General features: G+C 43.1%; 1 protein-coding gene across 8 annotated transcripts in view; it reads right to left on the minus strand.

Moving 5' to 3' along the window:
• STK33 (serine/threonine kinase 33) overlaps positions 1 to 23,809 on the minus strand; it is a 175,020-nt gene that overhangs the window by 1,391 nt on the left and 149,820 nt on the right. For 4 of the 8 annotated variants that reach the window (XM_058688146.1, XM_058688150.1, XM_058688144.1 and 1 more), the window contains one exon: positions 9,129 to 9,964. In XM_058688146.1, coding sequence (XP_058544129.1) covers positions 9,752 to 9,964 — 213 coding nt within the window. In that variant the 3' untranslated portion in view covers positions 9,129 to 9,751. Of the gene's footprint in view, positions 1 to 3,162; positions 3,830 to 9,128; positions 9,965 to 12,457; positions 12,709 to 23,809 lie in introns of those variants that run through there. The other 4 variants (XR_009249736.1, XM_058688148.1, XM_058688147.1 and 1 more) reach the window with 4 other exon arrangements.

Genomic DNA, 23,809 nt, shown 5'->3' on the forward strand with positions numbered 1-23,809 from the left:
TAAACAAATCCCCGAAAATACCGTCCAATTAAAATACATCTCAATGTCTCTTATCCCCAAAAGGCAGGGATGGGGACCCCCACATGATGGATGAAGGGTATTCTGAGACATCCAGGCAACTGAGGATCTCCTGCCTGACCTTTGCCCTCACCCTGGCTTATAGTTAGGCGTTTGCTGCGACCCCAGAGAGAAGGGCAGTGGGAGCTGCCTGGGTGGGGGGACTGCTGGAGCCATGGGTGACTAGGTCACGGAGCAGTGCTTGCCTGGCCCCCACGTGGGATCCAGAAGGTTCACCCCACAGGGGACAACCTGCGCGCAGGATCCCAAGAGACTACTCAGCATCCACCTCCTGGGTTCTGGTCCCGAGGGCACCGAGCAGGCCAGAAAAGTCCACTTGCCGAGACTTGCTGTGCAGTGAGGGGTTGGACTACATCCTACCCTTCGCACTCCTAAAGATCCCTTTTAAAATTTCTTCTACAGACTCTGTGTTTTGAAAGATTTTGTCAGCCAAAAACTTTAGGTATGAGTGTGGCCAGAGCCATTCATCACAGGCTCATATGCTCTTTTCGTTGTGCTCCTTGACATTCGAAAATTGCCTGCAAATCCCATTACTTGCTTGGGGGCCCTGAGAGGAAGGAGACCTGTTGTGTGTCAGGATTACCTGGGGCAGCCCGAGACCTGGGGGTAGGGCCAGGAAAAGTTCGAGAGACCCACCCAGGGCCCTCCCACCTGAGTCCCTCTGCATTTCCTCCAGTGCACAGGACACTCTTTCCCAGGAGCCCACCCACCCCCACCCGACATCCTACGTCACATGCACCTCAGCATCCTCTCACCACCTACATCCACCCACAGCACAAAGCTGAGTCCACATCGGGGGCTGGGTAAGGGGCACCCTACTGCAAGGGACATGCCAGGACCCAGGGCCTGGGCTGCTCTGCCATGTCAGGGTGGAACCTGGGATTTGGGCCCAGCCCTCATCGCTTTGGACACTTGGCACCCCAGGAGCTGTGCAGAAGCTGGGGAAGCAGGAGATCTAGAGATAAAAGTGAGAGGCAAGGACATCAGAAGTGACACTTTGGTTTCAAGTGTCCTGAGCCTCTGCTGGCTGGCAAAGCAGCATGTAAACAAGGACACGTGTCACCACTCCTGGAAATTCTAGAGAGGTTTGGGGAGGGAATCCTCTGACAAAGACTCAGATTCCTGCTAGTAACGTCGAAGGAGGGCTCGGAGCCATTTAATATATGCAGAGATGTTAATGTGCCCCTGCAGCAGGGGAGGCTACGAGACACAGAGGGTACCTCATGCTCATCCTGTTTGGAGGGTCCAGGACAGGCCTGTGACTCAGTTTGTGCTTTCCCTCCTCTCTGTATCTCAGTGGTAGTTAGAGAGACAGACACCAAACGAAAATGAGTCTTTCTTCCTGGGTGATCTTAGGGCTCCGTGCCTCAGATCCAGCCCAGGCACGTTCTGCCACTCCCCCTGGCATCACACTGGGAAAGGGCTCTTTTGTGGTCACTGAGAGTCTACCACAAGGACAGCGATAGGAAAATAAATGTGCTTCAGGGTCACATCATCAGTAAAGGCTGTGCTAGTAAAGTTAAGCCAGACTGTCCACAAATTCTTGCTAACGGGAACGCGATGGGCCCCAGTGATAGGGACCAGTGTCAAGAGGCCTAGGGGCGGCAGGCCACATGTTCATTTTGGAAAAAGGTTCATTTTGGGAAAAGACCCAGATGAACTAGAACAAAGGCCCAAGAAACATGCCACCTGAGCAGGAGTCTAAGAGAACACTAGAGAAGGTTCAGAGGGCTGTGGGGGTCACCTCCAACTCTCAAGGGGCCATTATGGGGCCCAAGGAGTAGACTTTAAATAGTTTCCAGAGGGGCCAGTGAGGAGCAGGTGTCAGTTAATACGAAGACTTTTTTAGCAGTCCCCCATCCCAGGGAGCATTTCATCAGAGGCTGGGAGTGGGGGGGTTCCTGCCCTGGGGGATTTGGGCAGTGCAGACGGTCCACGATTCTGCAAACTTGGGCTTCGGGAAAGTATCTGGTCGGCCATTTTCTGATTTATGCTGAAGGGAATCGATGGAATTCTGAGCCAGAAAGGACCTGGTACCTGTCACCACTCACATTCGATGAATCGGCCATAAGGAGGTTTGGCCACATCTCCTAGGGACACTTCTCCAAATGGCACTTCATGTCATCATGCCATCCTCACACTTGTTCTTGCCCAACCAAGTACAGCCATGCCCAGTCCCTGGGTGGGAGTGTGCCCAAGATGGTGCCTTGATGCCTGGGTCCCCGAACGCTGCCTAGTGTCCAGAAGCCCTCATGAACAACGCCCTGTTAACTCTGGGTCTCTCTCCACCTCCTTCCCCCTCCAGCCATGGTGACCCACTCCGGCCTTTAAGTCTCTCTCAAGCGGCCATCTCCACTTCAAGGTCTGATAGCGCTTCAACTTAGGATGACTTGGAGGAGCCCTTCATCTCACTGCCAACCCCCAACTCGGTGAGTGAAACTTCTATCAAGCCGCTTACTGTTGAAGCCAAAAGTCCCTCTCGGTCCCCCACCCACTCTTTTCTTCACTCTACACATCTAATCCCTCACGGGATCCTATCAATCTATCTCCAAACCATATTTCCTATCCACCCACTTCTCTCCATCTTCTCTGTTACCCTCTTGCCCAATGACCCCTGACCTATCTCCCTGTTTCTCTTTCTGCTCCACCTGCATTTGTTCAATAGAAGACAGAGTGAACCTTTAATCAGAGGTCATTCCCCAGCTGGAAACCTGTTAGTGGTTCCCTGTTGTGTTTAGGAATAAATGGATTCCTTCCTGTGGCCCCCAAGGCCTGCAGGGCCTGGCCCCAGCCCCTCGGCACCACCCCCCCCCCACCCCCCACCACCATCCTGGCTTTTGGTTGAGGTCCTGGAGTCCACCCAGCTCTGTCCCAGGCCCCTCTGTCTAGAGCATTCCTCCCTTTAGCCTTCAAGCTTCTTTAGAAAGGCTCCTATCCTGTCGTTCTCTATTATGGCACTCTTTACTTCCTACCTTGTGCTCATCACAGTACATAGGTATTTTACATATTTGCAGAGATCTCCAACATCTGCCCCGCACCAAGACTGCAACCTCCTCAAGGGCAATGACCTTGACTCTCTCTTACCTCATCTTATGCCCATTGCCTATCACTGTGCCCGGCAATAGCAGATGGTCAGTAAATATTTCTTGAATGAACTGAGTCTCTCAATCTGATTCTACTTAGGGGACATTCTTTGTGCAGCTCCCAGTCCTCGTGGCAGAGTGTGGTGCTGGTCACCTGGAGGCAAAAGGAGACGTCAGCGTGGCCGGACTGTTGTTGCCCTCCAGGCAAGAAAAGTGCACCGGAGGCAAGATGTCCTGCCAAGATTCCACTTCAGGGGATGGGGCCAGGACGACGCCCCAGTGGCTGAGGCTCCAAGGTCCCGTGACTAAGTTCACACTGACTGGGGGAAGGGGATCAGGCCACAACCAGGGAACTCATCTGGAGGGAAGACACTCTTGTGAAAAATCACCCACGTCTGTGGGCTTTGGGGGCTTTCCCACTAGTAGCCTTTCTTCCAAAGCTCCAGAGCAGCACCCAGGATAAGAACCGCCTCTCTCCTGGGCCCGAGCGGCAGGCAGCAGACTGAGAGATGGCAGCTGGGTCAGGAAGCGCCATCCTTGGCTGCTGGGCTTCTTTCCAGAGCAGGGGTCTCCCTCGTCCTGCACTGGACAGGGGCTTCGAGCCTCTGGAGACAGTCTGTGCTCCTTGATCCGGGTGCTGTCGGTGGGTGTGATGAGGAAAACAGAAGCTGAAAGCAGTAAGGAAAAGTATTCGAGCTAAAAGCTGACCTGGGCCCGTGTTTGCAGTCACACAGCCGCGCCCGCCACCTGATAGAGCCGTGCGGGGAACGGAACTGTGACGGGGACTCCTCGCCCCACGCGTGTACAATGCCGTGGGAGTCACAGCTCTCGGCCCCGGCGAGCATGTCTGTCGTGGCCGCACACAGGGTCATCCAGGGGAATACCTGCGGCAGCCACAAGGCCTCTTTCCTCTCTTCGCTCAAAAACACGTTCAAAGGTTTCCAAAGATTGCTCCTGACAATGACCAAAGCACTTAGACCTTTAGAATTCATTTTCGTCATGTGGAGTCCTTCAGAATGCAGCTTACCCTGCTATGGTGTGGTTGCACCTCACTCAAACTCGTCAACATGCAAAATAACCCTCCTCCACTCTGAGACCCAAAGTTGCCAGAATGACTGCGCCAGGCTGTTGCTGGGAGCTGGCGGTGTTCATGAGCCGCTGACCTTTCCAAACTATGAGCTCAAACCTTACAGCAGCCATGGCCTAAACTATAAATACCTCGAGAGGCAAGTAGTGCAACAGTGACATACTTAACCCCGCTGGCTGGGTTCAAATCTCTGTTCTGCTACTCCTCGGCTGTGTGACCTTGGACAAGTTTCTTAACCTTTCTGTGCCTTAATTTACTCCTCTGTAGAGATAACAGTACCAGCGTCCAAGGTTGCTGTAAGAATGAAAAGAACGTGTGCTTAGCAGAGTGTCAGGCACGTGATCAGTGCTCTGTGAATGGTGCTGTTATTTTTACATCATTACCCTGAACATGGGCTTTTGTCAAAAGACAAGATCCCTTCCACTAATATGGCTCAAAGTCCACCTTACAAGAGGACTTTGATTTCTAGTAAACTGCATGTAAACCGATGCCTGCACCAGGAAATACTGGTTGCCACCTCCACGTGAGGGCTTCTTCCTCAGGGTCCAGGGAAGGTGCCCGTTGGCCGTCTTCCACCTGCCCTGCCCTTGGGTTGCACTGGAAATGCTGACTCTGGGACCTTGCAACCGCCCGGGGATGGAGATCACTTCCTGTGCTGATGAGGAAAACCTCTTCGAAACGACAGCTTGGTGTCAGGATCTTGTCCGCAGAGGCTGTCCCGGGTGAGAGAGTCAAAGACTTGTGTCCCAGTCCCCCAAGGGTGGCGAACTGTGTGTAATCTCTGTCTCAGCGCCGAAGATAGGAATGATCTGAAGGTGCTCCAGAATCCCTCAGGAGAGGGGGGCGGGGCTGCCCTGCGTGGTGGCCCTGTCCTCTGGGCCAGGCCAGGAACAGTTGCACGTTTCGGGGATGAAGCCCTCTGAGGTCTTCACCCTGGGTTCACCGGGTCCACCTAAGACATCTGGGATCGCACCAGGCAACAGACAGGGCTGTCCCTGAGCTAGCCGGCGGTGACACCGCAATGTCTTCCTCTTGTCCCACCGTCACGAGTGCCCTGCTGCTTGAGGTGAGGCCACTGGGCCGGTAGTAGCAGTCCCTACCGCTCTGCTGAGGGCTGCTCCGGATAACTTAGGGAAAATGAAGACCTGCCACACAGGGAACCGAGTGGAGCTGATTATACCAGCAACTGAGGAAGGAAGCCACAAAAATGTCAGACAGACACTGAACGTGGCCTTCCTTTGAAGAACAAAAGCAAAGAAGATTGGCTCACCAATGGGAATTAAGTGATAACAATGCAGTGCACAGAAATCAAAACCAATTCTAAGCCAGCTCCCTCAGAAAAATACAGGGTCCTGAAGAGTAAAGCTGAACTATGTGAGGTCTTTGAAGAGGGAAAATGTTACTTGAAAATGCTTTGTAAAGCGATGTTAGCACTTGCAGAGATGAAACACACGGCCCGGGGAGAAGGCTTGTCTGCAGGCTGCCTGTGCTTCCTGGCCACCATAGGCTCCCCAGCGGAAGCCTCTGCCAGGCCCTCCAGTCCAGCCGGGAGACAGTGTCCCAGGCTAGGGGAACTCTTGGCTGTTACAAGTGTTGATTGCTTGCTTGCTTGCTTGCTTGCTTTTCAAAGAATGTTTTTCTTTTTCTTTTTTTTTTTATTTTGAAAGAATGAGAGAACATGAGTTGGGGAGGGGCAGAAAGAGAGAGAGGGAGAGAGAGAATCCCAAGCAGGCTCCATGTGCCAGCACAGAGCCGAAGGCAGGGCTCGAACTCGCAAACAGTGAGATCATGGCCTGAGCCAAAACCAAGAGTCGGACACTTAACCGACTGAGCCACCCAGGCATCCCACAGGTTCTTTAGGCTCCAAAAGCCGCGACTGGAATGTAAGACCTAAATGTGAACCTTCAGGGTCCAGACAATTTCAGATCCAGTTGGGTAATGCTCGATGTATTTTGCTCTGGCTAGGTCCAACTCTGGGAAATTTCCTCTGCCATCGCCTCCCTCAACCCTAGCTAGTGACCACCCAGGTGCACCAGTTTGCTTCAGGAAGAACTCATTTAGGCTTTTTGCTCTTCACTTTACTGCTATTCAGTAGGAGGTCAGCAACCACAGACAAAACTGCCCCAGGTCAAAGAACAATGCAGAACTGACAAGAAAGGGTCCGGATCACTCTGGGTCCCAGGAAGAGACAGATGGTGCACTCAAATGGGGTAGATGCGAGTTCAACAAAGAGACTATTTATAAAGGTACTGAGAGAGTTAGGGAAACCCACAAAGGAAGACACAGTACCCAGGGCAATAGCCCCTGGTCTTGGCCTGGAGGGGCTGCCAGCAGGTGCCGAGGCCTGCAGAATGAGAATACAGTGACTTCCCAGCAGCCCAGTATGGAAGGCCGTGGGGGAATCGATGACTGGCCCTCGGCTTTCCTAGCCGATGTCCTATTGGTGACTCCCACTGACAGAAGCCCAACATATCCAGAGGCCCAGGGAGACTGTTCATGCAGTCCCTAAAGATCAGTCTCTCGGAGTGGAGAGGGCAGAGCAGGGCAGAGTGGCTCTGGAGGGGCACATGGAAAACAGCCAGCTCAGGGTCGTTTCCCAGAGGCCACAGCTTCTTGGTCTCCAGCCAAGTGCAACCATTATAGGACACAACCTCCGTGGCCAATTTCAAAGCTCTGCTTACTGCTGGGAATGCATGTTTGAACAAAGCCTTTATTCTCTCTATTCCAACAGCAGGGCTGGAATTTAAAAAGCTTCATTTTCAAGACTGGCTGCTTTTGATGTGTCTAACCTGGAACTTACATTTTGAGTCAAATAGAATTATTTAAACAAAGCATTTCAGTGATAAGCACAAAATGTTTTGGGGTTTTTTCTTCTTCTTCTTTCCCCTCCCAATACCACAGAACATTCCTACTCTCAGAGGGTAAGGGCTTTTCTGTGGCCTACATCGCATCCTCCCTCAGCCTCTGTTTCCCCGGTCTTCGATTCTGCAGCCTGAGTCTTCATCCGGGTGTGCCCGGGCACAGGCCAGGGAGGGCGAGGCTTACCTCAGACTGGCCTGGAGCCAGGACTCTGCAGCGCTTCCCTCCTCTGACTCCTGTTCTAAGTTTGGCAGAAACACGTGTTGTCATCCACTCTTCTTTAGTCATTGTACTTTGTCTTCTTTCTGCTCCCTTCCCCCCAACCCATCTCTCTTTCTCCTCTGATTTAAGCCCTTTTCGATAGCATCTTCTGTTCTCCTCAGCTGAACCTCTCCTCAGCCCCAAGCCTGCATTTATCAATTTTATCTCCTGCCTCGACTTGTCTGTTATTCAAGTTGGAGCGTAATCAGCATGTGCATGCCTTGGCAATTACGCCTGCTCTGTACTGTCCCGGTGTCCCTCTGGGTCCTGCAAGCCCATCTCTCCATGCAGTGCATACGAGGTGTCAGAGTGATGGTTACCAGTGCCTTGGAGCTGGCCTCTCGGTCACCGAAAACCATTCTAAAACAGAAGAGCTACTTTTTTCCCACAGCCATGAAAGCAAATGAAGAGAGCAAGTCTCAGATAGTAAAGAGGTACAGTGGTTGGGGCAAAAAGCTCAGACCTGGCCTGGTCCAGGGGTTACACACAAATAAATAACAAATACAAATAATGTGAAAATTCCCCTTAGAAAGAGTGAGCTCGGCTTCTATCAAAATGATTCTACATAAATAAAACGAAGGCCTAGACAGATGAAAGCTGATAGAATGATTTTTACGGTGGGAAGGACAGTCAACCTGGCGTGGGGCTGGGGAGGGCAAAGGTGCAAACACAATAAAAGCTATTAAATGACTTCACCTTTCACTGAATGCTTAGTTCTGGACCTTTGGTCAAGCTTACTGAGTAGAATTACTAATTTAAGGCTGAAGAGCAATGTGGACAGAAATTTGGATAATATTAAATTTAACATCAGAATTCTCTAATGTGTGATACAAAAGACTGTATCACTATGGAAGTAAGAGCATTTTAGAGACAGGGAATATTCCATTTTCAGCCTTAGGGGATGGACAGAATCTAAGCCACCGTCTCAGCTGGTTTTTCTGCAAGGAGATCAGCAGGCTGCTATTACCCCTGCCTTTAAGAGCACCACCGAGGAAGGGAAATCTGAGGCCGGGCTTCTCAGCAGGCAAACAGGACATACTCCTCAAAGATTGGCTCACTACATCCTGAGAGGAGGCTTACAGCTCAGGAGATGGTTTCTGGACTCCTGATAGGACTGGAAGTAATAATCAGGAAGGGAGAAAGACCTTGAAGAAGCTATGCCAACTCCAATTCTAAAATAAAGTCTAGACAATTTAAACCAGGTCCACTTTAGCTGGCAGATTCCCTCAGGGGAAGCACACTGTAGGTACTAAGAAGGTCCTGACAGAGCTAGCCAGGGACAACGCATGTTAGTGCTACCTTTGACCCACTCGGAAGTACAACAGTGTCTTCCAAATTAATCACAGGAAGTACTTCTATTACCATTAGCCACTGAGTGGATTTATATGCAACTAAGTACATGCTCAGCAGGCTCATTTTGGAGGTCTAAGACAATCCCATCGGGAGAGGTGGAGTGAAACTAGAGTATTACTTTATACAAGTAAAAGCAAACGCAGATTGTTTCCTTAGAATTTGTTTGGAAGGCCAAGCAAAGCATCTACTCACCCAGTTTGACCTCGAAAGGCAAAACAATTTCCCTGGGGTGGAAAGGAGATACTTGTAACACCAAGAGTAATGATGTATTTTCCCCTGTATCCACTTCGTGACCTTCCCCAAAGATATGTGCCTACTTTTGCAGAAGCAGGCCAAACTCATAATTTGCATAAGGGCTTAGAGGACCTTTTATATCCACCTCTCGTTAACATAAAAATTAACGTGCATGGGTGACATCTGTCTTTTATTGATTCAATCAATATATTGGGAATTTAGCAGCAACTTAATGGCAAGCAGTTACAAAAATCTCCTATTCTTCTACATTTAAAATAAGTTGTCTTAAATAATCTACACCAACCTAAAATCACAAGAACACATGTGAATGGCTGAAGCACTTCTGCTGTTATGCCTATGGCAAGTTTATTAGTAATTTCCTAACAAAATCTCCTAGTGCAAAGTGCACATAATTATTTGGGACCTCCATCACCATATTTGGCTCTCATTTTCTCCTACAAATAATTGTGCCCAAATACAAGAATGTGAAGTAAAACTGAGCAAGTATGCCCACCACCTTGCTTTGAGGACGCATGCTCCTCTAAACAACTGTCAAAAACCTCGAGGTAACTGCAGCCACAGCTCGCCATCAAGCCTGTTGGTGGCTGTTCTTAACACTAGGCTGCCTTGAAGATCCCTAGCTCTGAGGTTAAACTGGTGCAAACACATGGCAGGGCTCAGCGGGGCTAAAAGACTAAAAGCTCGACATAGTCCTGTCCTTTCTCCCTCCCGTCTCCTCACTTTAGCGCTAGAAAGAGCAGCTCCGTGTTTGTACTATTCACCTGTGAAGGGAACCTTAGAGTTTCTTTTTGGTTCTAGGCACGGCATTGGATTTAGCAATGTATTTGGTTGCCGGTCCTTGGCTTGACGTCATGGGGGATTTCTCTGGTTCTCCCTTGAGTCCGGCTGGGAAGTTTCTGCTACCTGCAGAACTTGCATGCTTCGAGTCCGAGTTGTCCGCGTTTTCCTTCTTACTGGTCACAGGAAATTTCTTTGCATAAGCAGTGGACTGGAAATAAAGGGAAAGGCCTGGATTACTTTTCAGACACGAGGCAATATCTATCAATTCAAAGAAGCAAGGGACTACAAAGTTGCCCAGGATTTGCAAGGCGGAGCACTCTCCAGAGGGGAGATAGAAACTAATCCCATTGTAGGGCTGTTATTAAATGCCCAAGTAAGTTCCTTTAGCACTTTCAGGAAAACAGAACTGTTTAGGGTTTGGTGTAGTGCAAACTACAGGCACAATTTCAGATCCTCTGCCATGCAAAACAAAAGTAAACATCTGGCAACATTTGCATAGGGAAGCTGGCCAGGACATAACCACACTCATTTCATCTTTACAGAATTCCAGGCCGGCTGGCATGTGTATGGCTGACCTGACAGGCACAGCACAGCACAGCTACGCCTCCTGACCTGGGGACAGTCGCTGCATATGGCCCACTCCTCACGCTCTCGCCATTCTCTGTGCTCACTCCGGAGCCTGGCTTCAAATCCCGGTCACACCACGTGGGCAGGTCCACGGACCTCTTGGAGTCTCGATGCCTCACGGGTAAATGGGGAAAACGTATGTGCACGTTTACTACATGGGTTTATTATGAGAATGCACTGAGATAGAGGCCATGAAAGTACTTCTTCAAGGCACAAAACAAAAGGGGTCTCAATAGGCAATTGTGTTTCCTCAGGTCACCTCACCCCACTGTCAAGGAAACAGTCTCTGATTCTGCTGTCATGAGGGAAGCAGAGTCCATTTTTAACGTTAGACCCATTTTATAAGTAATCACTTCTCTGGGCGCCATGGTGGCTCAGTCGGTTAAGCTTCTGACTTTGGCCCAGGTCATGATCTTAATGTTCTTGAGTTTGAACTCCATGTGGAGCCCCGCATCAGTCTCCGCCCGGACAGTGCACAGCCTGCTTGGGATTCTCTCTCTCTTCCTCTCTGCCCCTCCCCCACTTGCATTCTCTAAATAAATAAATAAACTTAACAATGACAACAAAAAAGAAGTGAGCACTCCTCATGAAATGAAGCTGAGCACAGAGTTCTAAAAGAGCAGAGAACGTATTAGGAGAAGGGGACACAAGCAAGGTGGGGGATGAGACAGGGGAGAATAGATACAGCAGGCCTCACAGACACAAAATGGTCTGGGAAGGGCTCGTAAGTTTAACGCTCTGGCAAACGCAAAGTTACTCTACATCTGGATCAATAATCAGGTTAACAATTTTCAGAGACTCTGAAAAGACTACATGTAACACTGTACAAATAAACCTGGTGTTTCTTTTTATTTTTTTATTTTTATTTTTTTCAACGTTTTTAATTTATTTTTGGGACAGAGAGAGACAGAGCATGAACGGGGGAGGGGCAGAGAGAGGGAGACACAGAATCGGAAACAGGCTCCAGGCTCCGAGCCATCAGAAACAGGCTCCAGGCTCCGAGCCATCAGCCCAGAGCCTGACGCGGGGCTCGAACTCACGGACCGCGAGATCGTGACCTGGCTGAAGTCGGACGCTTAACCGACTGCGCCACCCAGGCGCCCCAACCTGGTGTTTCTTTGATCACTCAGGCCCTTGTGATACAAATGGCCATGTTTTATGCCCGGTAGTAGGCACTTAATATATATTTGTTCAATGAATAAGTGACCTCCCAGGGCAGCAGCAGAACTTCGGGTCATTTATGATTTTTGGTACCTGTATTTAAAGAAAGAGAACATTTACCTGACATTTGCTTATTGCAGACAGGCCTTAAATATGTGTCTCTTCAGAACATCACTCATGTAGGACTTCCTAACCATGTCTGCTAATTCTTGAGCTGGTAATTTTGTACATTGAAAAAAATTAATTTGTATAAATTTAGAAATGTAAAAAAGTCCTTTTCTCTATAGATTTGTTTCACCCACGAAAATGTCTACATTGCTTCTCTGTGTATTCTTTCACAAAATAGAAAATACTGAAAATGCATCAGCATTCCGTAACATAGATTGTACCCTCTCACTGAAAATTCCCATGTTCAGCAATACGGTGAGGGTGAACTCCCCTAATGCTCCAGTAACCGGCCGGAGAGAAGCTGCGTTGTTTTTTTGTGTTTTTTTTTTTTTTTTTTTTTGGGACAGAGAGAGACAGAGCATGAACGGGGGAGGGGCAGAGAGAGAGGGAGACACAGAATCAGAAACAGGCTCCAGGCTCCGAGCCATCAGCCCAGAGCCTGACGCGGGGCTCGAACTCACGGACCGCGAGATCGTGACCTGGCTGAAGTCGGACGCTTAACCGACTGCGCCACCCAGGCGCCCCGAGAAGCTGCGTTGTTTAGAATAGCACTGATCCCAAAGACAGGAAACCTATCTTGGAAATTTCAATTCATGAAAGTTTAATCCTATTAAAAGGTGAATCTAAGTGTAACCTTCACTCTTTTGATTTTCCACCTTTTGAGTGATCATCCAAGTAGTTGAGGAAATGTCTTTGAACACATCCACCACAACTACTGTTCTACAGAATAGGAACACAGATTCAGCCATTTTCTTTTTAATGTATTTATATTCATTTGCAGCTCAACACTTCCATTCTTCTTCATGGTTCCATTTGTTAATGGACTTGAGTCATTAAAGTAGACTCAGAAGTTGCAGTCACCAGAAAGAAATACTCAGAGACAGTCTCTGTGGGCAGGTTTAGTGATGTAGATGATTTTTTCTTTTTCCCAAACGCATTAGAGGCTCTGGTGTTTTCTTCTTGGATAAGGTAACTTAAGATTATCCTCAGAATTTTCTGGCAAAGGGGAAAGAAAGAGAAAACTAAAGCAGAATGTTTGCTTGCTTTAGTGCAGAAATATGGTATTTCTGTTTCATTCTAGAGCAAGATGAGAAAATATTCCTCAGCAACATTTCATTATTTTATTTATTTCATTTCTTTCATTATTTTATTTATTTATATCTAATTCATTATTTTATTTATTTATATCTAATTTTAGTGATGTATTTTTAAAATAGGTGGTACAACCCCATGATTTAATAGTCACAGTGTTAAAAATCTTCTCCCTGCCCCCTAGTTGACTCTGCTCTGCCCCACATCAGGGACACCAATATTATCAATTTACAGTGTATGCTTCCAGAGAGTTCATGCATCTCTTCAAGCAAATATTACGTGGAACCAGATTGAATTGGTAGTCATTTCTGCAGGTCAAAACAGCCTAATAATGGCAATTTCATATGGTTCCATCTAATCCATATATTGACATGCTTTCTTCTCCCTGTTTTTACCCAAATGGTAGCCCACTGTAAGTGTTCTTTCACACCTCGATTTTTTTTCAACTAATGATTATTTTGAGGATCCTTCCACGTCCATATGTAAAGAGTTCTCATTCTTCTTTTTGGCTCTGCAGTATTCTCTTGTTTGAATATTTATTTAGCCAGCCCCTTCACAATGGACATTCAGGTCGTTTCCAAACTTTTCCTAGTACAAATAATGCTTCTGTGAATAATATTGCACTTTGCCATTTTGTACATGTGTAAGTATATCTACAGGCTATACATTTTAGAAGCAGGACTCCTGAGTCAAAACATCTATGGATTTGTAATTTTGAAAGGTATCGCCATATTGCTTTCCAGTGCCTCTGTACCAACTTATATTCTTACCGGCAACATATAAGTGCCTGTTTTCTTATTTCCTTTTCAATTTGGTATTTAATACATGTTAAAACTAATATAGTCAACCATGTTTTCTTTAACTCCAAGTTGGCCCAAAACTGGCTGCACTGAAACAAATCTCAATACTTGTTCCTTTACTCCTTGGTAATATCAATGCAAATTTACTCACCTTTATACAGATGTTTATTGTAAATGCTTAGAAGCTTCTGTGTATATGTGTGCACCTTGTAAAACGGTGTGTGTGTGTGTGTGTGTGTGTGCGCGCGCATGTGCACACTTTACCATTTCCCTGCTAATTTGCAGTTGCATTAAGTTTAGAATGCCATTGTTTAGGAATCAGAATTGTAAGAGCTTTCCTGAAGACTCTGAGTCTCCCCTCTTAAATATCACCTCCGATATTTGAAACTGTGCTCTGATGCTAACAAGACATGGATGCAGGCCGGCTCTCATGATGTCCTTTAGACTGAGCCGTAGCTTTCTTCACCAAGAGCCAAGCCACTCACTTCCTTGAACACAAATGGCCAAGGCAAATGCCAGCTTCCAGGCTTTTCTCTAGGAATATAAACAAATCTTAATGTTTCAGGGATTTCCTTTGTAGGTTATAGGTTATCTAAATTTTAGGTTTCTCTTTTTCTTCTCTCACAGTTGAGGGGATTCCTTAGGGATCTATGCTGTCACTGATGCAATTTTACAGTTTTGTGAGTAACGTGACAGAAAAATGAAAAGTGAAATTACCAAGGCTATAGGAATTACTAAGATCTTCTAGGTCATAAAAGGCAAATAGAAGGTGATGAGCTCCCATCCTGTTGTACAGAGGGGGAGAAAGATGAGAGAGGAATTCAATATTCAGTTCTAGGGGAAAAAGAGTTTAAATGATCATTATGAGATCGTTGGCCATCATTATCAGTCCAAAAAGGATCTACAAATCATTGTAGATTGTGCTCTGAAGATACTAGGGTAACATACAATTGCACAGTGATCAAGAAAACCTAGCTATCATCAGAAAGCATTTTAGAAATAAAGAAAAAAATCCTTTATCCTTACATAAAATCATGAAGAATTCATACCTGAAACACTGCAAATCAGCTTGAACAGAGATAAAGGAACCAGGAAAGGTTTACAGACAGGTCACTAATATGATTAATGGATGGAGGTTTCTTTACGAGAGAGAGCTCTTTAGTCTAAAAATATAAAGAATAGAGGACATATATAATCACAATCTGTAGAACACACAAGGGGGAAGATCTCAGCTCTGTGCTGTAGTCAAGATGGTTATACCAGGGGCGGCCCCAAGCAGCATTTCAATTGTTCCTCATCTTTGACAGGCTCTTTCCACCTGGGACGGTTGAAGAATAGTCAGTCCTACTGGAGGCGGAATGATGGAAAAGATGACCTTACAAGGTTCCCTCCGGTTTCATCTTTTAGTAATTCAGCACCCATGGCCTGATTTCTTCAGCTCATATTATTAATCTTGGAAAGGGGCTCCATGTGTGCAAGGGGAGATATGTAACAAGAAAATTGGGCTAAATATACATATTTCATTATTCACTGGCATAACTTTAACCTGATGAACTCATCTGGTGATAATGGATGCAAAACCTGTAAGCTCTAGGCATATCCCTGCAAGTTAATACCAGTACATGATTACTAGAAACTGTTACCATTTCTCTGAATTTTGAGTAAAATACATGCTATTTAAGTAAAGTGGTTTATCGCCATAGCAACCATTTCTAGAGTCACACATTCAAATTATAGGCCTGCACAAGGTCCAAGTGACAGAACATTCTGATACAAGTTTTCAGCTCCAGTTTGCTTGCAATGGTCACCCACTTTCTCTCACATTCCTGTGGTTTTCAGAAAGAAGAAGGAAGGGAAAGAAAAACCAAAGGGAAGAAGAGTAATTAACTTCCAAATATACAGATTTCTTCTATAAGGCTATCTACATAAATAGCTGGGCCTTGTATGGAGTTAATGAAAATAAAATCTAACTTGCAAATCAGGGAGATATAAATTTCTCTTTTCTTTTTTAGTTGAAGTATAATTTACATACAGTAGAATGTACAAATCTCAAGTGTACAGATTGATGACTTTTGACAATGCATAGACCTGTATAACCAACACTCAATCAAGAAATAGAACAATTCCCTACAAATTGCCCTGGGGCCACATCCCACTCAACTCCCTCCCATCCTGAGGCTACAGGTGTTCTGCTATAGTTCAACATAATTACTTTTCTAAAACCTCATATAAATGAAACAACATACAGTATGTACTCTTTTGTGTCTGACTCCTTTTCCTTAACATGCTTTTTTAATTGAAATTTTTACTGAGATTTAAGAAAAACAAATTTTTATTGAGATAATTATAGATGCTCATGGTATTGCAACATACGTTTTCGAGATTCATCCATGTATTAGTGGTTCACTCCTTTGTATTACCAAGTAGTATTCCATATTTTATGGATATACCACAATTTGTTTATCCATTCTTCTATTACTGGATATTTGGACTGTTTCCAGTTTGAGGCTCTTTATACATAAAGCTGCTATAAATATATTCTACAAATCCTTTTCTGAACTTATACTTGGGATTTCTGGGTAAATGGTAAGTAAATGCTTAACTTTATAAGTAACTGCCCAACTGGTTTCCAAAGAAACTCCATCATTTTGCACTCCACAAAGCAATGTAGGAAAATTCCAACTGCTCCAATATTTGCTAAATGGACTGGATTTTTTAGATTTTGGCAATTCTAGAAAGGATATAGTGATATATGTTGTGGCTTTTCCTGTTATCATTTGCATTTTCCTGATAACTAGTGATGTTCCACATTTTTTTTCACATTCTTATTGACTATTAGTGTATTTTCCTATCTGAAATGTCTGTTCAAATCTTGTGCATATATTAAAAATTGAGTTGCCTTATTGAGTTGTAAGAACTATCTCAATATTTTGGATACAAGTCCTTTGTTAGATATATTTATTGCAAATATTTTCTCCCTGTCTGTGGCTTGCCTATTATTTTTCTTAATATGCTTTAGATGAGCAAATGCACTTACTTTGAAGAAGTTCATTTGATCTGACTTTTAAAGATGCTTCCTGGTGTTCTACGAAATCTTTGACTACTCTCAGGTTGGAAGATATTCTCCTATGTTTCTCTTAGGAGCTTTATAGTTTAGCTTTTAGATTTAGGTCTACTATCCATTTCAAACTAATTTTTGTGTATAGTGTGAGCTGGAGGTCAAAGTTCATTTTCCCTCATATAAGTATCATATTAGCTCAGTACTGTTTACTGAAAAAAAAAAAATCTTTTCCCCTACTGAATGGCTTAGAAATCTGTCAAAAATCAATGGACTACCTAAGGGTGGGCCTATTTTTAGACTCTGTTTTGTTTCCATGATGTATTTGTCTATTCTTACATCAATACCACATTGGACTGATTACTATAACTATATAGTAAGTGTTGAAATCAGGTCACATAAGTTCTCCAACTTCATTTTTTTGTGTTATTTTGGCTATTCTAGGTCTTACGTATTTCCAAACAAATTTTAGAATCATCTTGTCAATTTCTAACAGAAAAGCAAAGTCTTAGATTTTAATTGGGATTGCTTTCAAGTCATAAATCACTTTGGGGAGAATTGACATCTTAACAGTATCAAACTTCCAATCCATAAACATAGTCTTTCTCTCCAAATATTTCCATTTTCGTCAATTTCAATGTGTTGTGGGATTTAGAATAAATATTGTACACATATACTGTTAGAGTTAAGACTAAGTATTTTATGTTTTATGATATTTAAAATGGTATTTTAAGTTTTATTTTCTAATTATTCATTGCTAGTATATAAAAAGACAATTTATTTTTGTATATAGATTTTGCATCTTGAAAACTGTTTAACTCACTTTTTGTAGATCCCATGGGATTTTTTTTTCCACAGTCAAAATAAAGACAGTTTTATTCTTCTTTTCCAACCTATATAATTTTCTTTTATGTGCCTTGTTGCATTGGCTAAGATCTCTAGTACAATATTAAATAGAAGTAGAAAGGGTCATCTTTGCCTTTCTCCTACCTTCAGTTGGAAAGTGTTCGATATGTCACCATGAAGAATGATATTAGATACAGAGGGGGTTTTTTTTATATAAAAATCCCTTAATATGTGAAAGAAATTCCCATCTGTTCCTAGTCTACTGAGGGTTTTTCTCATGTTTAAGTGTTGAATTTCATCAAATTATTTTTTTCAAAATGACTAAGATAATCATGTGGGTTTTCTCCTTTACCTATTTTTTTAATATAAATTATTGTCAAGTTAGCTAACACACAGTGTATACACAGCTAACATATAGTGGATACAGTGTGCTCTTGGCTTCAGGAGCAGATTCCCATAATTCATCGCTTACATACAACACCCAGTGCTCATCCCAACAAGTGCCCTCCTCAATGCCCATCACCCATTTTCCCCTCTCTCCTGCCCTTCCATCAACCCTCAGTTTGTTCTCTGTATTTAAGAGTCTCTTATGGTTTCCCTCCCCCTCTGTTTACACCTATTTTTTCCCCTTCCCTTCCTCCATGCTCTTCTGTTAAGTTTCTTAAATTCCACATATGATATCTGTCTTTCTCTGACTGACTTATTTCACATAATACTCTCCAGTTCCATCTGCGTTGTTGCAAATGACAAGATTTCATTCTTTTTCATTGCCAAGTAGTATTCCATTGTATATATAAACCACATCTTCTTCATCCATTCATCAGTTGATGGACATTTGGGCTCTTTCCATAATTTGGCTATTGTTGATAGAGCTGCTATAAATATTGGGGTACATATGCCCCTATGAATCTGCACTCCTGAATCCTTTGGATAAATTTCCTAGTAGTGCTATTGCTGGGTCATAGGGTAATTCTATTTTTAATTTTTTGAGGAACCTCCACACTGTTTCCCAGAGTGGCTACACCAGTTTTCATTCCCACCAACAGTGCAAGAGGCTTCCCATTTCTCTACATCCTCGCCAACATCTGTCGTTTCCTGTTGGCTGTTAATTTTAGCCACCCTGACCAGTGTGAGCTGATATCTCAGTGTGGTTTTGATTTGTATTTCCCTGATGATGAGTGATGCTGAGCATCCTTTCATGTGTCTATTGGCCATCTGGATGTCTTCTTTGGAAAAGTGTCTATTCATGTCTTCTGCCCTTTTCTTCACTGGATTATTTGGTTTTCAGGTGTTTAGTAAATTACTTATAGAATTTGGATACTAACCCTTTATCCAATATGTCATTTGCAAATATCTTCTCCCATTCTGCTGGTTGCCTTTTAGTTTTCTGTATTGTTTCCATTGCAGTGCAGAAGCTTTTTACCTTGATGAGGTCCCAATAGTTCATTTTACTTTTGTTTCCCTTGCCTTAGGAAACATGTCGAATAAGAAGTTGCTGTGGCCAAGGTCAAAGAGGTTTTTGCCTATTTTCTCCTCTAGGGTTTTGATGGTTTCCTGTCTCACTTTTAGGTCTTTTATCCATTTTGATATTATTTTTGTGTATGGTGTAAGAAAGTGGTCCAGTTTCATTCTTCTGCATGTTGCTGTCCAGTTCTCACAGCACCATTTGCTAAACAGACTTTTTTTCTACTGGATACTCTTCTTTCCTGCTTTGTCAGATTAGTTGGCCATATGGCGAATTGTATTTGTTGATTTTGGATGTTAATCCAAAGGAATCCCAGGAATATACTGTATACTTGACCATGATGTGTCATCTTTTTAATATATTTCAGGATTGTTTGCTAATATTAGTTTGGGATTTTTATGTCTATATTTGTGAGAGATATTGGCTAACAATGATCTTTTCTTATAATATCCCTGTCACGTTTTGGTATTTAAGTTATACTTGCTTTATAAATGAGTTGGAAAATATTTTAAGAGTTTGTGTAACAAGCTTTCTCTTCTGTAAATATTCAGAAGAAATTAACCAGTGAAATCATTTGAGATTGGAATTTTCTTTACTGACAACTTCTTAATTATGGATTCAATTTTTAAAGTAAATATAGAACTATTCATATTTTCTGTTTTGTATATCTACTTTGATGTTTTTTAAATAAATCTGAACATTTCATATAAATTTTCCAATTCGTTGGCACTAAGTCATTCACAATATCCTCTTGTAGGGAGAGTGCTTAATTTGTTGTTCTTTTTCTAGCTTATTGAGATGAAAGTTTAGATTCATTATTATTGCTATTGTTTTAAACCATCAATATGATTTTATATTTACTCACATATTTACTCTTGCTGATGCCCTTCATACTTTTTTGCAATCAATATTTCTATCTGGGATTCTTTTATCTTGAGAATTTTCTTTGAGCATTTCTTATGGTAAGATATGCTGGTAACAAATTCTTTCATCTTTTTCATACTTGAAAACATCTTTTATCTTTATTTTTTTTAATATGAAATTTATTGTCAAAGTGGTTTCCATACAACATCCAGTGCTCATCCCAACAGGTGTCCTCCTCAATACCCATCACCCACCCTCTCCTCCCTCCCACCCCCCATCAACCCTCAGTTTGTTCTCAGTTTTTAAGAGTCTCTTATGTTTTGGCTCCCTCCCTCTCTAATCTCTTTTCTTTTTCTTTTCCTTCCCCTCCCCCATATTTTTGAAGAAAATTATCACTATAGAATTCCAAATTGGCAGTTTTTTAAGGTTTATTTCTGTTTCCACTTAACACTTTAATGACATCACTCCATTGTCTTCTGGCTTCCATTATTTCTGTTGATGCATCAAATGCTGTTCCTTTGATGCCAACATGTTCCCCAGCCCCACCCTCCTAACCCTGGATGCTTTTACAATCTTCTCTCCCTAGTCTAAAGAATTAGAGGGCAGAATTCAAAGCAACCACAGACATAAGAAAGTAATGAGGGAATCCCTGAAAGGAGAGAGCCAGAGAAGGGGCATCTTAAATTCTTCCCAGCTAAAGAGAAATGAACTGACCTAAGGTTTGAACTGCTGGCTAAGAGAAAATTTGCAATTTGTACCCAACCAACTAATTGCCTGCTAAAACAGAAACATCAACACTTTTTGGAGGAACGCAGTTGAATCCAGAGTCAGTACAACATAACACTTCTAATCTCTAGGATACAGTCCAGAACTACTCAAGAGAAATAATAATCAATAGAGACAAACCCTGAGGTGACCCAGATGTTGATATTAGCAAACAAGGATTTTAAAGCAATTATTACAACAATTACCAATGATGTAAAGGAAAATATTCTTTGAGGAAAAAAGAAGGTCTCTGAAGAAAAATAGAAATAACAAAAAAGAATCAAATGGAAATTTTAGAATTTAACATCTAAAATTAAATATTCACCAGGTAGGTTTAACAGAGAAATAGAGACTGAATCAAGCTGCAGGGAAAAGATACCAGATGGAAAACTGGATTTTCAGAAATGAAAGAATAACAGAAATGGTAAAATACCTGGGTACATATAAAAGACAAAATTTCCTGGAAATATTTATGACTATTTAAAGAAAAATTAAAACATTGTTTTGTGGGGTTTATAATTATGTACCTATAATACATGTGACAATATTAGCCTAAAGGCAGGATAAGAGATGAATGGACCCAAATTAATATATTTTGAATTAAAAAAATTTTAAAGCCCAGCGATTAATCTTATGACCACTATTATAAATTCTTGATCAGATATATTGTTTATATCTGTTTTGATCAATTATTTAGCTGTCATTTTTTCCAGGAATTTCTTTTGAGGAGAATTCTTCCGTTCTGTCATTTTGGCCAGTCTTCTGTCCCTCACATGTTTTAAAAGCTTGTTATGTGTCCTGAACCTGTGAGCACTACTATATTAAAGAGGGGTCATACACTGTCTAGGGCCTGGACCTTCAAGAGGTGTTTTGTTTTGTTTTTTTTTTTTTTTTTGGAGTGTGCTACTTGCTCTCTGCTGTTGTGACCCTGGTTGCTTTATGTCCCTACTTGTAGTGATGTTTTGGACCCTCTACCAGGTGTGCTTTGATTTGTTCATTGAAGTAGCCCTGTGGACTGCCAGGTTGCCCTTGTGGGCCCCAGGAGCCGTCTCTGTCACTCTGTAGCCCAGACTCTTGGAATTCAAAGTACTCCGGCATCTAGACTGCTGTGTTTGAGGGACAAGGGAACTTCAGGTCCTCTATTTTTCTGACATGTCGGATCTCCTCTCAGCCAATTTTTTTTTTAATTTAAAAAAAATGTTTATTTATTTTTGAGACAGAGAGAGACATACCACGAGCAGGGGAGGGATAGAGAGAGAGGGAGACACAGAATCCGGAGTAGACTCCAGGCTCTGAGCTGTCAGCACAGAGCCCGACGTGGGGCTCAAACTCACGAACCACGAGATCATGACCTGAGCTGAAGTCGGATGCTTAACCAACTGAGCCACCCAGGCATCCCTACGATATATTTTGAATTAGAGCAATATTTGTTAAAATCCAACCCAGTGGGTATCCTAACAGCTACAGTCCCTAAGGGGAGCTGAGCAAAAGCCAGGCTTGGGACAGGATAGAAATGATTTGAAAGGATTCAATAATACATTCCTTCAGCTGTGGAAATCTGGCTAAGCTTGTGGTGAAACCTAATCGGAGTAGCAGGGACAAAAGCCTTATTGTTTATGGAAGCCTATGAATCCAAATTGGCAATTGGCATTGTAAACAGCTTTGGATCAAAGAACAACATGTCAAGATTCATGTTAGCACAGTTATTTGCACCTGTATTAATCATCTATTGCTGCAGTTATGCTACTGTCTTTGGAAGGACAGTAGTATTTGGGAGGTCCCCTAAATCACCTCTAGTTTCCATGATTCACTAGGAGGACTCACAGGACTCAGAATATAGGTGTACTCATGCTACAGTTTATTACAAAGCACAATTAGCAAAGGTAAAAGGTACTTGAGGTGAAGTTCAGTAGAAACCAGGCTCAAGCTTCTAAAAGCCCTCACTCAGGAGTTACACAGAATGCACGTAATTACTCCAGCAATGAGCTGTGACAACACATATCAAATGTTGCCAACCAGGGAAGGTCTTAAAAATGGCACCCTGGCTTTTTATTGGGAAGTGGTCATGAAGGCAGTCTCTGCCTAGCACCTACCAAAATCCCAGACTCCCAGAAGGAAAGCAGGTTCCAGCATAAACCATATCATTTGTACAAAGAGTTTAAATAGAATAAATCATTTTTTAAATATTTATTTATTATTTATTTTTGACAGAGGGAGAGAAAGAGTATGAGTGGGGGAGGGGCAGAGAGACAGTGAGAGAATCCAAAGCAGGCTCCTCACCAGATGTGGGGCTCGAACCCACAAACCATGAGATCATGACCTGAGCTGAAGTTAGATGCTTAACTGACTGAGCCACCCAGGTGTCCCAGAATGAATCATTCTTATCAGTTAATGGTAGCAACCAAATCCAAGTTCCCAGAAGCCAGCCAAGGGCCAATCTTGCAAGCAGTCCTTTTCAAGGATAGCATTTTAAGTCTGCTATGTTAACTGTTTTCGGTACAATTACATAACTAATGACTATAAAAGTCTCAGTATCTTATAACAACTAACATTGCTCTCTCTCAGTTAGCTGTAGGGGGTAGCCATGGTAGACTCAACTAGACTTCAGGCTTTGTATTAGGTTCAGATCTGCTTCACAAATCATAGTTCCAGGAATGGTGGCTCCCTGCAGGCATGTTCTTCTCATGTCAGGTAGCAGAAATACAAGAGAGCAAGCTAAATCAGGCAAACACTTTTAAGGTCTCTACTTACAGCATACCTCTTAACATTCCATCAGCCAAAGTAAGTCATACAGTTAAAACCAACATTAGAGGGATGAGAAAATATCCTTCATCTACCCTAGTGGGGAGAACTGAAATGTCACATGGCAAAAGATGTGAATGTACAAATCCCTTACAGAGAGGGATTAAATAATCGGGAAAAATAATCTAAGCTACCACAGTAGGGATCTAGGGACCTCACAAAACTCAGAGGGCAAATGAGATTGGAAGCATCACCTTATCATTTTTGAAAATGATATTTCTTGGTTTGTTCATTAGTTTATTGAAATACCTATACCCAAAAGAGACTTGAAGCTGACAAGAAAAAATGTGCAGTTTTAGTAATATTCTACGCAAGTTCTTTAGCGATATAATAATCAAATAATAAAAGCTAACATTAATGAGTGCTTACTATGTCAAGAGTGTTACATGCATTATTCCATTTAAT

Source organism: Neofelis nebulosa, chromosome 10, assembly GCF_028018385.1.
Source record: "Neofelis nebulosa isolate mNeoNeb1 chromosome 10, mNeoNeb1.pri, whole genome shotgun sequence".
NCBI lineage: Eukaryota > Metazoa > Chordata > Mammalia > Carnivora > Felidae > Neofelis > Neofelis nebulosa.